Raw genomic sequence first — 14136 nt, forward strand, 5'->3', positions numbered from 1 at the left:
GCTTGTGGTGGGGGGGGGGGGGGGGTGGTGATAGGGTTGCTGGAATTGTAGTGCTGACAATACACAGCTAGGAACTCCAGATACCTAAATGTCAGGTCATCTAGTGTAAGCTACTAACTATGAGGTGAGTGAACTGGAGTGGATCCTCAGCCGGGGGTCCAGTGCTGTGACGGAGCTCCATCCATCCATCCATCCATACATGCATTGCTTATACAAATCCCTTGCGCACCCTGTAGAGGTGCCGGGAACCAGAATGTGAGGTCACTCCGGTCCAGGCACCTCTACAGTACAGGGTATGTGAGGGAGGTGTAAGCAATGCAAGGATGGAGCTCCCTTATGGCCATAGCTCCAGCCCACCCCACTTCAAGCTGACACTCGACGCCAGGCAGCATATTCTGAATGTCTGCTCTGCATGAGAAGTGACATTGCTGTGCTAGGAGACTCTCGCCAGAAAAGTGGAAGGCACGCGACGACCCACTGAACACGGGGTCACAACCCACTTATAGGTCATGACCCACCAGTTGAGAGACAAAGGCCTTAGCTAATCCCGGTATCCAGCATCTGCCAAATACAGGAATCCTTTTTTTTTTTATGTGAAAAAGGTTTTTAAAGCTTAATACTTTTATTACAATGTTCTTCTTTTTTTTTTCTTTCTTTTTTCTTAGGTGTTACTACAGCACACTCAAGATAACACAGCAACGGAAGGCCTCATGCTTTGTGCAGATGTATATGAAACGGCTCTGAGAAGCTTTGCAAATGCAAGACTTTACCTTACCACTGAGTGTGAAGATGTTTTATTACTTCTTGAAAGGCTTGTATTGTAAGTAAAATCAATGTTTTCTATGTAACTCCTGTTTAGTTTATTATGGGTTTGTTATATGTGATAGATTCCTAATACATTAGTCCTTAACTTGGAACTGAACTCAAAGTGAAGATTTTTGTTATAGGGAATATCTAGAAATGTTAATTGTACCTAAAAAGTACCCTGAAAAAATCTATTTTTTCCACTTGAAAACTAGCAGTGCACATTCTTCTACGTGAGCATGCCTAGGCACTCCTGTGCCAACAGCCTCTTGGCTGTATATCTGCAGTGTGAGATCTTAAAGTGTATTTCTACTTTTACAGTCAAATTTGAGAAAACCCCTTTATGTTTGTGATCCTATTCACACAGCATTAAAAAAAAAAATAATTGTAAAAAAATATTTCTTACCTTTTTTAGATGTTTTTGTTAAAGTGGGTAAGATGGCCGATTTTTCAAATTTTTTCTCAGCACCTTCACAGTGATTTGTCCTAACGGAAAGGCTCAGGACTGAAATGTGAGGATTGTGTTTCTCTCATTCACTTAACATACAATGGACAAACCACTTTAGATCCCTCACCACTCTCAGCTTCTAACATTATAAAGAAAGATAAGCAAGTAGAGATTTTAACCCTTAAGAAGCCAAGAAGCCCTAACTCAAGTAATAGCAGTTTAAACTGCAAGAAGCTTTTTTTAAATATATTTTTTTAGATTATGCTATATGAATGGCAACATGTAACAAACATGAAATAGGTGTTACCCCAATTTGGCTGCAAAAGTGGAAATACACTTTAGTTTTGTGCCTCCAACTGCTAGACTTAGGTGATCTGAAGTGAGATTTGTTGATGTCATCAAGCCAAACCCTGCTTCTTCTAAAATGTCCACCTCCACACAGAACAAGGCAGGGTAAGTCAGTAATGGGGAAAGATCAGCTGCAGGGAGAACATAGGCAATACAGGTGACTAGTCCTTGACCCTGACTGCATTTTTGGGGCACAGCTTCCAAAGACCAGTTCCTCATGAACATGTATGTAAACACTAACCATTATTTGTTCCCTTTTGATCTGCTAACAAATATTTTTTAACATATTGTCATCTGCTCAAGGTGCAAAAACGTATTGATCTGTTCAGAAAAGTTGTGCTGACTTGTACACTCTATGCGGTGAGGGGTGGTGGGGGATTGCAGAGTTTAGGAAAAGGCAACTTGGCAAGGCTGACACTATTTCATAGTTTGGTTCTGGCAAAGGCACCGTTTTTTTTAGCCCACAACAGAAGTTAGGAGCTGTGTGCATTTAGGTAAACGCACAATAGCAGCCCGGGAGTGTGTTCAAGGACTATGTTGCCACCAATGTAAACCTTATGTCGGTGGCAGCAAGAAGGTTGCTCAGGGGCTGGAAATGTATAATATGGAAATTCTGACTTCTTGATAAGCTGAGCGTTGTCCTGCTCTAATTTTATTTTGTCTATTTGTTTTTTATTTATTTTTACCAGGAGTTGCTTTGAAGTAGTACTTTCAATGTCTGAGGATGATCTTTCAAGTGATCTGGGGGAGCGGATGAAAAAATCGATAATTGTGAGTCACGTATACATCTCTTTTAAAGCTGGACTCCAGGCAAACGGCTAAATATAATGAGGAAATACATATGTAAGAGCTGTTTACCTGCAAAAGGATTTGTATTTTCCTCTATCCATTCATGGGATTTATACAGCTCTGCAACACAGCTCAGCCCTGCCAATTTTATTTTCCTGCTGCAGTTCGTTAACACTTAGGCTGGGTTCACACCTGGGAGTACGGAATAAGCGTGTTTCGCCCAGGTGGCAATTATTGGTTTTCACATGTTGAGCGTTTTACAGCGCGTAGGAACGCGATGTAAAACGCCCAGGTATGAACCAGGCCTTAAAGGTCTTGTTCCTCCACCAGTCTGTGAAGGGGGAAGCAGCAGACTGCCAAGCTCATCTCTAATATTTCCTCCTATCATCATATTCCTTTCAATACAAAACAGATTTGACTACCTGTACTGCGTCTCCCTCTTTGTCAGAGCTCTGCTGTACAGGACTGGAAAAGGCTGCCATGTCAAATTCAGATATTTTCACTGCTTGCATATTAATAAATGCATTAAATGATGTATTGATGAATACAGAGCTGCTTTTATTTGTATCTTTTATACTTGCCAGTCCAATTTTTATGTTCATAGCTATATGAAAACCATTTGTTTTAATTTTGTTGTCTAATCTGTATTAGAAAGCTAGTGCCACAATCCTATTTGTTGTGGGCAGCACCGCAGCTCTTTCATACATGTACCTCTGTTCCATGTGAGTGAACGACTGTCTGTCTTACATTACTACATACAAAACCCTTTAACACAATGTTGTGCCAATCTTGATTCTAGGACTCCCATGAGATATTGTCTGAGTTTGGAAACAAACATTTGGAAATGTTGGTAGATAACATAAATTATGGCGGCGCATGGAAGAATCCTGTACTTGTCAAAATCTTGTCTCGGCACTCTGTTGATCCAGAAGAAGGTGAAGATAAATGTTTATACAGTTTAAAAATTTATATTGTTGTATTTAATATAAATGTAATCCAAAATTACATCTGTGATGAAATATGTAGGATGCCATTATGTTTTCAAATGCTATGTGCCGGATGTGTTGAGTTTCCATTCTTCTACATTAGACCTGGAACAAGTATGCATCAAGTAAAATTTAGACAGTCATAATTCTTAGCTCTACATTTGTTCCAGCTCTGTGACAAAGTTTTGAAGCCAAAACCCCATACATTTTTAGGAGTGGTTAGCACTGGAAGCCCAGATATTTTTCCTATAACCGGTTTCCTTTGGGGTTTGGAAGTCTAACTCCAGTCAAAACATCTTTAACCACTTGCCGTCCGCCCGTTGTAAAAAAACGGACGGACTGCACTGCAGCATTGGTGGGTTGCCGTCTCCAGACGGCATTTTTTTCTGCTCGCGTGCGCCCCCTAGCGGGCACGCATGGGCAGAAAAGACCCGACCAATGCAAACACCCGTTACCAGGTGTTTCACATATAGACGATCGGCGGCTCCATAGCCCGCCGATCGTCTATAAGTGCTCGTTTTTTGCCCCCCGACCCCTCACCTTCAATCCCGGGATCCGCTGCCCCATCTGAAAATAAAAAAACCCCCCAAAATGTTTAACTCCCCCACGTTTACGCAGATATAAACGTAAATACGCATCCGGTGCACCAGCACGCGAAAACGACAATTGCGCTACACACGATACATGTCGCCGTGAGAGCAATCATTTTAGGGCCATCAATCACTGATAATAACAATAAGTGCAAAAAAAAAAATATATAAATAAAAAATGAATAAAAGTAACATATAAAAAAGTAAAATAAAAGTCACATATAAAAAAAGTAAATAAAAAAACCCCCCAAAATGTTTAACTCCCCCACGTTTACGCAGATATAAACGTAAATACGCATCCGGTGCACCAGCACGCGAAAACGACAATTGCGCTACACACGATACATGTCGCCGTGAGAGCAATCATTTTAGGGCCATCAATCACTGATAACATTACTGATGAGCGGTAAAAGCTTGTAAAGCGTCGCCTATGGCCAATTTTGGGTATTATCGTTTTTTGAGGTTTCGCGCACGCAATTTTAAGACTTGACATGTTTGGTGTCTTTTTACCCGACGTGACCCCGTCTTTTATATTTTACCAAAAAATTGGGTAATAAAGTTTTATCATTTAATATAGGGGAAATAGTTTTTGTTTTTTTTAAATTTCGGTAATTTTTCCTTTAATATAGTAAAAAATAAAAACCCCAGTGGTGATTAATTGCCACCAAAAGAAAGCTTAATCTGTCCCAAAAAAATGGTATAAAATTAATTTCAGTACAGCGTTGCATGACGGAATAAATGTCAGTCAAAGTACCGCAGCGCTGAATACTGAAAAATGGCCTGGATGGGAAGGGGGTTTAACACCGCGGATGTCAACTGGTTAAAGGCGTTTGCCATCCATGGTCCTCACAATTTATTATCAAGTGCTTCCCAGTCATATACTTTGGAGGGGTGGGGGGGCTTCAGGGAAATATCAGGGATCTAAACAGATCTCTGCAATTTCCCTTTTGAAATAGAAAAAGAGATTGAGGACATAGTTATATTTTTACACATATTTACCAATCCTCTGCTCCGCCCGGCATTGCCCCGCTGTCCATCCGGACAGCGGCTCTGCTCCCCGTACGGCATCCTGAATGTAATTTTATATTGGAACAAACATCCTTTTGTTTGTAGAAGTTTCAGTGCTTCTGAACCCTAAATATTTTCACACTTATTTAATCTGCCATGTTAGTTGAACAGTGTTTAGCGGATGATGTGTTTCTTTCTGATTGCAGTATCTTTTAGGATGTGTCCACATGGGCCTTTAAAAAGCTAGCTGGCATTTGTGCAGATCTTAAAATCCTTTAGATGGTCACTATATTCTATCATGCAGCAGCAGAGCAAGTTAGTGCAACACTTCCTTACTTTGTTTTTTATTTGTTACTTAATTATTTATTACAGGTATTTATATAGCGCTGTCCATTTACGCAGCAATTTACATACTAGTCAAACACATCAGTCCGTGCTCTCCAGTAGCTTACAATCTAAGGTCCCTATTGCATGTACACGCATACTAGGGCCAATTTAGACAGGAGCCTACTAACTATTAACCTACCAGCATACCTATGACGTGTGGGAGGAAACAGGAGTACTTTCCATCTTTGCCTAGACTAAACTACTCTTCTTCATCAGAGTAACTGTAAGCTTTTTCTCTAGTTCTTAATATGAGCTTGGCATCATTAATGCTTTCTTTCTTTCTTTGTTTTCCTTTACCTCCAGACTATTTTTTTAATGCTCTTTATTTTGTTCTAGTAAAATTCTTTATTTGTATTTTTTTTACAGTTAACAAGTGGATGTGTCAAGAAGGCCTCAGCTTTCTGCAGTTGCGCATCAAGCATTTAATGAAGACAAATTGTATCCAGCAAGCAATGCTGCTGTCAAAAATATGTTCCAATTCTGAGGAGACTTCCAGTGACTTTTTTTTCCGCCAGTCATTTCTTACATGCTTGTGCACAATGTTACCAGATGATGAAGCTTTTAAAGAGGTACGAATGAGGATTCCAAAGCAGATCTGTATACTTTGTTAGGGTGGTACCAAATATTGTATCTGCTTTTGCTTTTCTCATTCCTTTGATTTGTCCATGTCATGTAAACAAAATGTGTACTTGCAAATCCAGACCTAAATCAATGGTAATTATCTACATCGCTTTTGGTGCTTCTGAATACACCTCTCTAGTCGCTGTCCAAAAGCCGCACATATAACTGCTTTCATAGGTCTATTTTAAAGGAGAACTATGGGGTCAGTGACCCAAAGCTCAGCATATCGCGAGCTACAGCTTGCGGTATACTGAGACCGCCGCTGCCGGGACGGATCCCGACATTATTGTCCAGATCCACATAGCTGTGGGATTGACATCTGGCTCTGCCTATCTAGAGGCAGAGCCAGCTTTTCCCACCCCCTCCCAATCCCTGCTGAGAGCCATGAGTGACAGTCACGGCTCTCTGCAGGGAGACGATCGAGAAGTGAGCGAGCGACGGTATGTGTTCGCTCACTTCCCGATCTATAGAACCGACCTGTGACAGTTTCATTGTCAGACGTCGGCTCGAACTATGAGTTCTCCTTTATGTGACCCTGGTAAAAGTATGCCCCAAAAGGTCTACCAAAATGCTGCGCTATTCAAGTCGATCCCTATCTAAAATCTTCTGAGAAACCAACACTTCTGGGAATGTCAATCTTCTTAGTCCATAGTAGATTTCGGTGGTTCTTCCTGCTGACCTTCATGTTGCTATAGGACTCGTGGTGACATGGGGGTCAGCAGGAGAAACAACTGCTCATTTTGGAGGACCTAGGAGATCAACACCCCCCTGAATTGTTTGTTTTGGTCAGCTGGGGATTTCACTTGATTGTCATAGCAGGCAGCGGGAGTAGTAAACTCACTCTTATACATGTAGACCTTTTTGGGGCATCATTTTATTTACTCACCAGTTTTCACCTCCATGAATTGCTGTGCAAAAAAAAACAGTTGGTCAGAAATTCAGAGCTGTCCCGTGTCTTCTGCATACTTCTGTCTTCTTCTTTTCTTTTTTTTTTAAGAGCCCTCCTAGTGAATATCTTGGACTGTAAAATGACTATGTTTTGGACCTGCTCACAAATTTAGATCGGATCAAAAGGTTCCGTACTTATATCTGCCGCCTGGCCTGATTCAATAGAGTATACTCTCACAGAGAGAAAATGAATTCACGCCAACTCCAATGTGTGTAAAATCACTTCTTTATTATTGTTTCGCACTGTTGTGTTTTATATAGGCAGCTGATAGTGTATATGTAAACATAGCGTTTGCGATAGCTTTCTAGGTAATAATTGGACTGATTCATTAACCCCTTCATGACTGAGCTAGTTTTTAGTTTCTGTTACTGAAAATGGGAGTGGTTGAGTAGTTTAGCAAAAGACAATCAACAGAGCTGTGTTGGTTGTGCTGCTTGTTCCTCCACAACAGGACTTAAATGTGTCTGATAGATCAACAGGTATTCTCTATCACCCGTTAAGGGGCACAACTTGATGGCAGGAGAGTTAGGGTTATATTGCCACCTACAGGAGAATGAACACTAGACACATGGAAAGCTCAACACCAGCCCCCCTTGAGGCTATACCCCCTACCTCCTCACATCTGCTATTTTAGTTAATATGCTTTGGAAAATGGATGTTCCTTCCCTTCTGCTCTAGTTCTTCACTGATTTGGAAGATATTTTTTTTTTCTACCATCATTGGCTACTGGTAGATTTAAGCCAGATATTGGAAATCTTGGAAGCATATCCAGTTAGCCAATGAGCACAGGTTTTCCCAGTTCATGACGTATACTCTGCAATAGTCCTGCAGTCAGAGGTGACACAGGGTCAGGCTCGTGTATCTGTGGATTCCTTGTCGTGGTATTGGTACCAGAGCTTTCGGTACTTGAAGAGCCTTTAAAGCAGCGGTCTCAAAGTCCTGGCCCGTGAGCCGGTACTATGTGGCCTGCAGCCAGGTGACAAGTCAGGTATGCGGTCACGGACCGCATACCTGACTTGCGAGAGCAGCTACATGGTCTGTATCTCTATCGGATGCAGACTGCAGACCGCAGAGCTGCTCCTCCCGACACTGAGATCCTTTCGGCCAGAGCTCAGTTCTGCGGCAGACCTCACTAATCACCACTAGAGCACCAGGGATCGATCTGCCTCCCTGCAAAAAGGTAACCATGAGAGGGGGGAACTATAGATATATTAGATAGATAGATATATCTATATGTATATGTGCAGGGGGTAGTATTTTTTTATGTGTACGGGGGAGTGTATTAGGCTACATTGACACCTGTAGGTGCAATTAGGAATTCCTGCATCAAGAACTTTTCTGCAGCAGGAATGCCTAATCTGGTGTTTACAAGTGACAGCTATCACCTATTCAAGTTAATGATCAGGTGATAGCCGCTGTAAACGCCTGCATACCGCATGTAAAGATATGTAATATGATTACATTTGGTTAGGAATCGATCACTCTTCCTGGACGCAATGATTGTGCATCCAGGGAGAGTGTTTGTTTTCTACCCGCATGTAATTGTCACATACCATTACATGCAGCGGCTATCACCTGATCATTACCTTGAATAGGTGACATCTGCCACTTGTAAACACCAGATTAGGCATTCCTGCTGCAGAAAACCGCAAATTCCTGACGCAGGAATCCCTAATTGCACCTAAACTTACAGATATGAATGGGGTCGTATTGGGGTCCGAAGTACCATACCGAATATAATTACATTTTATTTTGATGTACGATATTTGGCAAGCCGGCCCCCATGGTAGAAAAAAAATTGTCGAGTGGCCCCCGAGTCAAATGAGTTTGAGACTCCTGCTTTAAAGTGATAAACCATGGAGAAATATGCTTGTGTTGGACTTCATGGGGTTTTTTGTTTTTTTTGTTGCTTTGGAATGCTTTAATATTCAGTGATCACTTTAATTATAGCCTTGAATTACTGTTTTGTATGTTCATAGATTTCTAAGATGTCTGGACAAGATATATTGGATACTATTTGTAATCTGGAATCTGAAGGACAGATTAACACTGCGTTTATTCTGTGTACTACATACCTTACTCAGCAGCTGCAGAACGAAGATACCTCCTGCTCCTGGTAAGCAGTGATTTTCAAATATTACACTAAGAAAGCCTGCATATTAAAAAAGAAAAGCTGTATGATCCGTGTATAGACTGCAAAGAAAGAGCCTTTAAATATATAGTGCTTTGCATTAGTTTTACCCTGGTACTTTTTACACTTTTTGTATTGTTACTTTCTCTGCAACTGCATAACAAAATTCTTTGTTTACTTCTTGCTGCTGGCCAGCAGCTAGATTCCATGGTCCACAGCAGAATGAAAGCAGTGGGCGGGAGCAATAGCCAGACTATCGGCTATTTCAAATTGCAATAACCAATAGCAGGTTGGCTATTGCATCTGCCAACTGACCAGAGGAGCGGTCCTGAAAGAGAAAGTTCCCTCAAGTCTGATCCTCTGCTCAGTGCAATTTGAAATAGTCTGGCTATTGCTCCTGCCCACTGCCTGCTGTTTTTTGTTTTTTTCTACCTGTCAGCTTACCCACTTAAAGACCAGGTGTTTGCATCCCCTGACCAGGCCATTTTTCAGTAGTCAGAGCTGCAGTACTTTGACATTTATTCCGTCATGCAACGCTGTACTGAAATTAATTTTCATACCACAGAGATGTGGAATTTCTATCGCCTGACGCCCGGGACATGCAGTTTCGGGCGGCGGGCGAGTAGTTTTAAAGTACATTCAGCCCGGCTCCGGACAAGCAGAGCTGAATGTACATTGTGGAGCCGCCGCCGTTAGTTAAAAAAAATTCCACACCCCTGTACCATTTGTTGTGGACAGATAGAGGTGGTATTTATTCACCACTGCGGGTTTTATTTTTTACTATATTTAGGAAAAATTATCGAAAATTTAGAAGAAAATAGTTGTTTTTTTTACATTGCTGTAATACTTTTTATTATTACCCAATTTTGTGATAAAATCTAAAAGACGGGGTCACGTCGGGTAAATAGACACCAAACATGTCCAGCCTTAAAATTGCGCGCACCCGCAAAATCTGCTAAAAACTATCATACCCAAAATTGGCCATAGGCGACGCTTTAGAAGCTTTTACCGCTCATCAGTTTAGTGTTATCAGTAAATAATGGTCCTAGAATTATTGCTCTATTTTTTTTTTTTTACTTTTTCTTTTCACTTAACTTTATTGTTATCACATAGAAGGCTAAGAAGCCCCCCTATGTGATAAAGAGGATGTGACAGGTCTTTAAGACCCCTAATGTCACCTTGGGACCCCCAAAGAAGCTGATGAAGCTGAGATCTTCAGATGTTGCTCATGTGATTTTTTTTGGTGAAAGGGGGTACAGGCCTGCTTTAAAAGAGAACTATGGCCCAACCTTTTTTTGCGACACTTCTCTTTAGAGTCATAGGAGGACATGTACTAATGTCATCTAAGCAGGGGAGGGTGACTCTCTCTCTCTCTCTCTCCTTCTCTCTCTCTCTCCTTCTCTCTCTCTCTCCTTCTCTCTCTCCCCTTCTTGTAATTGGGAAGCATGTTAAATGTGTTGTGGATTAGTACTTTTTTTTTCTCTCCTTCTCCTTCTTGTAATTGGGAAGCATGTTAAATGTGTTGTGGATTAGTACTTTTTTTTTTTTATCACTCCTGTATTTGAATGAGTTTTCTGTCTTATAGGGAGCTGACTTTGTTTTGGAGTAAGCTTCAGCGAAGAATCGATTCCTGTGTAAATACTTTTCTTGAAAGATGTAGGCAGTTTGGTGTGATTGCTAAAACATGTCAGCATCTCTTCTTCCTTATTAAAGTTGTACATACAGAGGTAAGCGGAAAGTTATCCATTTGAAATTTGTTTAATAACTATGTAGAATAATTACAATTTAATTTTCTAAAATGTTATGTTATTTCCGACTCCTTTCATCCCTCAGTGACACATTTTTACAACTTTACTGGAACAAAACAAAGTACATGTATCAAGCAAATTGGCAACAAAATGAATGTCATTTGTATGATCGTATCAACAGCAGAAGGGGAACATCTCTCGCTGGATGAGAAGTGAGTGATCTAATGTAGCCAGGTAGTCTGTTATTGACAGTGTTATTAGTGTCAGTCACATGTATTCAGCGCCCCAGCAGTGTGCAAGAGTTAAGTAACTTGAGTTTCAGCAAAGATATGAAGTTGCTGAAACTTTTGTTCATCTCCTGCATGCTGCCGGAGCACTATTTACTTTTGACTGACACTGGTTACTTGTCAGTGACCAACAATTTGGTTACATCAAATCACTTTGTCATCTGGTGAGTGCTGTTCCCTTTCTGCTATTAGTACCATTGTACTATTTTAGTTCAATCTGAGTTTATTAAAATTTTTCAATATTCAACAAAAAGGCAAAGAGACAATATTGGCGGAAGCTAAAAAAAAAGGGGGAAAACGGGGCATACAAGACTAAGTGGTTTCAACCTGTTCCATATGCACCATTATACTATTTGTAGGTAATTTCAGATTACTGCAACATTGCAGATTCCTCTCACCATAATCTCTATAAGCATGTCCTAAGCTTCACACTACATTTATTTATAAACAGTCTGTGTGTTAGGAAAGTCTATGCACCAATTTGTATGTGTATTTGTGACACCTGTAATCTATCACTAGTGATGAGACATATATTTTCACATGTGCTTTGCATGCCATGTGCATAAAATACTGATTAAATTTTTCAAGGTAACCAGAACACAGCAGCAGTGCCAAGAGGTTAAAACAACCAAACCTTTATTGGTTGAGAAAAGTATAACTGCCTTTTTTTTACAGTTTTATCCTTCCATCAGTTAATATAAGGGGAAGGTTGGGAACACTGCACCTGCCATTTTCCTTCACCAGGTGTGTGCTGATCTGGCCGCACACTGCCGCGACTCTGCATATATACCAGAAAGGCCATATTTCTACAAAACACTGCACTTGGTCATCACTCCTGCCTACAAGACACTAGGCACCTCCACAGTAGTCAGTACTTCGGTTCATTCTCATGCACTGGCACATTATAGACGTGGAGAGGTATAGGTGATGGTGTGGTGCCTCACAGCATGCCATTGGTTCAGGGTATAGTTCTGCTAGCGGTTCAGAGTCACCTTGAGCACCCGGCTCTATTGCTGTCCAAAGAAGAGTTTGCCATTAACTATTGGAGTCCTCAGACCGCAGGGGGTGCAAGTGGGCCCCTCTCCTTTCCCTTCAGTCTCCCTCTGACCTTCCTCAGTGTGCTTCTTTGCTCCCTGAGGAGGATAATAAGAAAGAAACTGCTTCCAGTTCTGTGAAGCCCAGGAAGAGGACCTGTTTCCTGACATCTTTCAAACTCAAGGACACTATTTCTGCCCTTGTGGATGTGATGCGTGATTGTTTGTTGCCAAAACCTCTACATGCGCATTTTCATCTGGTGTATGTAAGGTCATTGGGATCACCCCAAAAAATGTACTCCTCCTAAATGGTTTACTAAGCAATACCCTATTAAATAGTGTTTCCTCAAAAAAATGGGCTGTCCCTGTCAGACTCCTTATTTGAACAAGATTTTAACATACCCTCTGGAGGAGGTCCCGGTTTCAAGTACCACATGGACAAGAGGTTAGAAGCCCTCTATTTGCTTTTGCAGGCCCTGCTATGCACCATGGCGGTGTGTCAGACCTCATCTGCGTGGTCAAAAGCTGTGGCTAGCGATTCTGGGTCTATCTTGAGAGACCCTGCCAATCTAAAATGTTTACAGCTCTTTCATGTTGTCGTCTTGCGGATACCCTTAGTCAAATCTTTGGATGGGTCTCCTGTCTGTACATAAGCATTTTAGCTATAGAACCTGTTGCATGCCTATGGTGCATTCTTGCAAGAAGCCCTTTGAGCTGGAGTTTCATTCCTGGCTGTACTGCTTACTAAGATCACCCTAAAGATCTTCTTGATGCCCTAGATTAGCTACATTCTCGGGCCTCATAGTCCCTCGATTTTAAGCTTCCTACTAGGCTCCTGCAAATCTGTGGGCCTTCCAGCATCAGACTTCGGTATCTCAAATCTGTAAGGTTGCCACCTGGTCACCTGTAACCACTTTTTTGCTAAGTTTTACCAGGTAGATGTTCAGGCCTCTGCAGGTGCTACCTTCCACCACAGGGTTCTTCAAGCAGCTTGATGAATTATTGGTCCTTTTAGTTATAGTTGGGGTTGGTGGTTTGTTGATTTCACAGGCCTGTTTGCTGTGTTGTTTGCCCCACTGTTGGACTGCTTTTGGTCATCCTATTGGTTCCAGAATTAACTACCTAAAAAAGTTATAATACACATAACCAATGCCTAAAAACAAGGTTTTGAAACCTCAACATGGCAATAGAGCAAAACATATTGCATGTTTCAGTGAATAAACATTTGATGAAGTTTGCCTAAAAGTATTTATTGATTTGCACTTTTTTTCCCCCCCACTGGAGCCATTTGGGGTGCAGTTGCTGTGCACAGTGCTATCAGTCCAACAATTTTAAAATGTTTGCATCAGAGAAGGACACGGATAGCTACATCAGAATTGAGTGCTCCCCTGTAGATGGACTTTAACTTGTAAATCGGCAGACTGAGATGGGTTCATGACCAAGCTATACTGCAAAAACTGGAAGTCAGGCCTCCTGGCTGTCTATGGGCAAGGATGCTTGTATTGCAAAATTAATTGAACAGAAGTAAATTCACAAACATAGCTTTCAGATTCTTTTATTTAGGTTTCCCTGTAATTCAATAACATTAAAAAAAATCGGTTTATTTCTTTAACTCCAAAAAAAAAAGTAAAGTGTGTGTGATTGGAGGAAGAAAAGTTATGTTACATAGTGTCACTAATGGGCATTTGCAGTTCCTTTCAAAACAAAAACTTTATTTTTCCTAGTTTGGGTTAGAGCTGGAAAGATTAGAATGTATCGGGGTTTTTTTTGTTTTTTGTCTCTATACACTATCTGGGGCTCCATTAGAGAGATTTACCCTTCTATCCTGCCCTGTTGACTACTGGAAGTGAGGGGAAAATCTGCAACAGGTACACAGGCAGAAATATTTGACAGGGGTTCCCTCCTTTCCCTATGCTACCAAAGAAAAGCATTTGTATTTCTGTGTTGCTGTTGGAGAGTTCCCTTGACCTCTGTCTGGTAAAATGTCAGCAGGGCGGGAAGGAAGA

At 41.2% G+C, this 14136-nt stretch overlaps 1 protein-coding gene across 1 annotated transcript in view; it reads left to right on the forward strand.

Annotated features, from left to right (window-relative positions):
• Positions 1 to 14136, forward strand: part of RLF (rearranged L-myc fusion) — a 34592-nt gene that overhangs the window by 15124 nt on the left and 5332 nt on the right. Inside the window, exons 2-7 of the mRNA XM_018558042.1 lie at positions 666 to 820; positions 2290 to 2371; positions 3189 to 3324; positions 5727 to 5929; positions 8910 to 9046; positions 10647 to 10788. Of these exons, the coding sequence (XP_018413544.1) occupies positions 666 to 820; positions 2290 to 2371; positions 3189 to 3324; positions 5727 to 5929; positions 8910 to 9046; positions 10647 to 10788 (855 nt within the window). The remainder of the gene's footprint in view (positions 1 to 665; positions 821 to 2289; positions 2372 to 3188; positions 3325 to 5726; positions 5930 to 8909; positions 9047 to 10646; positions 10789 to 14136) is intronic.

This window comes from Nanorana parkeri, unplaced genomic scaffold, assembly GCF_000935625.1.
Source record: "Nanorana parkeri isolate BGI_ZX_2015 unplaced genomic scaffold, ASM93562v1 scaffold316, whole genome shotgun sequence".
NCBI classification, from domain to species: domain Eukaryota; kingdom Metazoa; phylum Chordata; class Amphibia; order Anura; family Dicroglossidae; genus Nanorana; species Nanorana parkeri.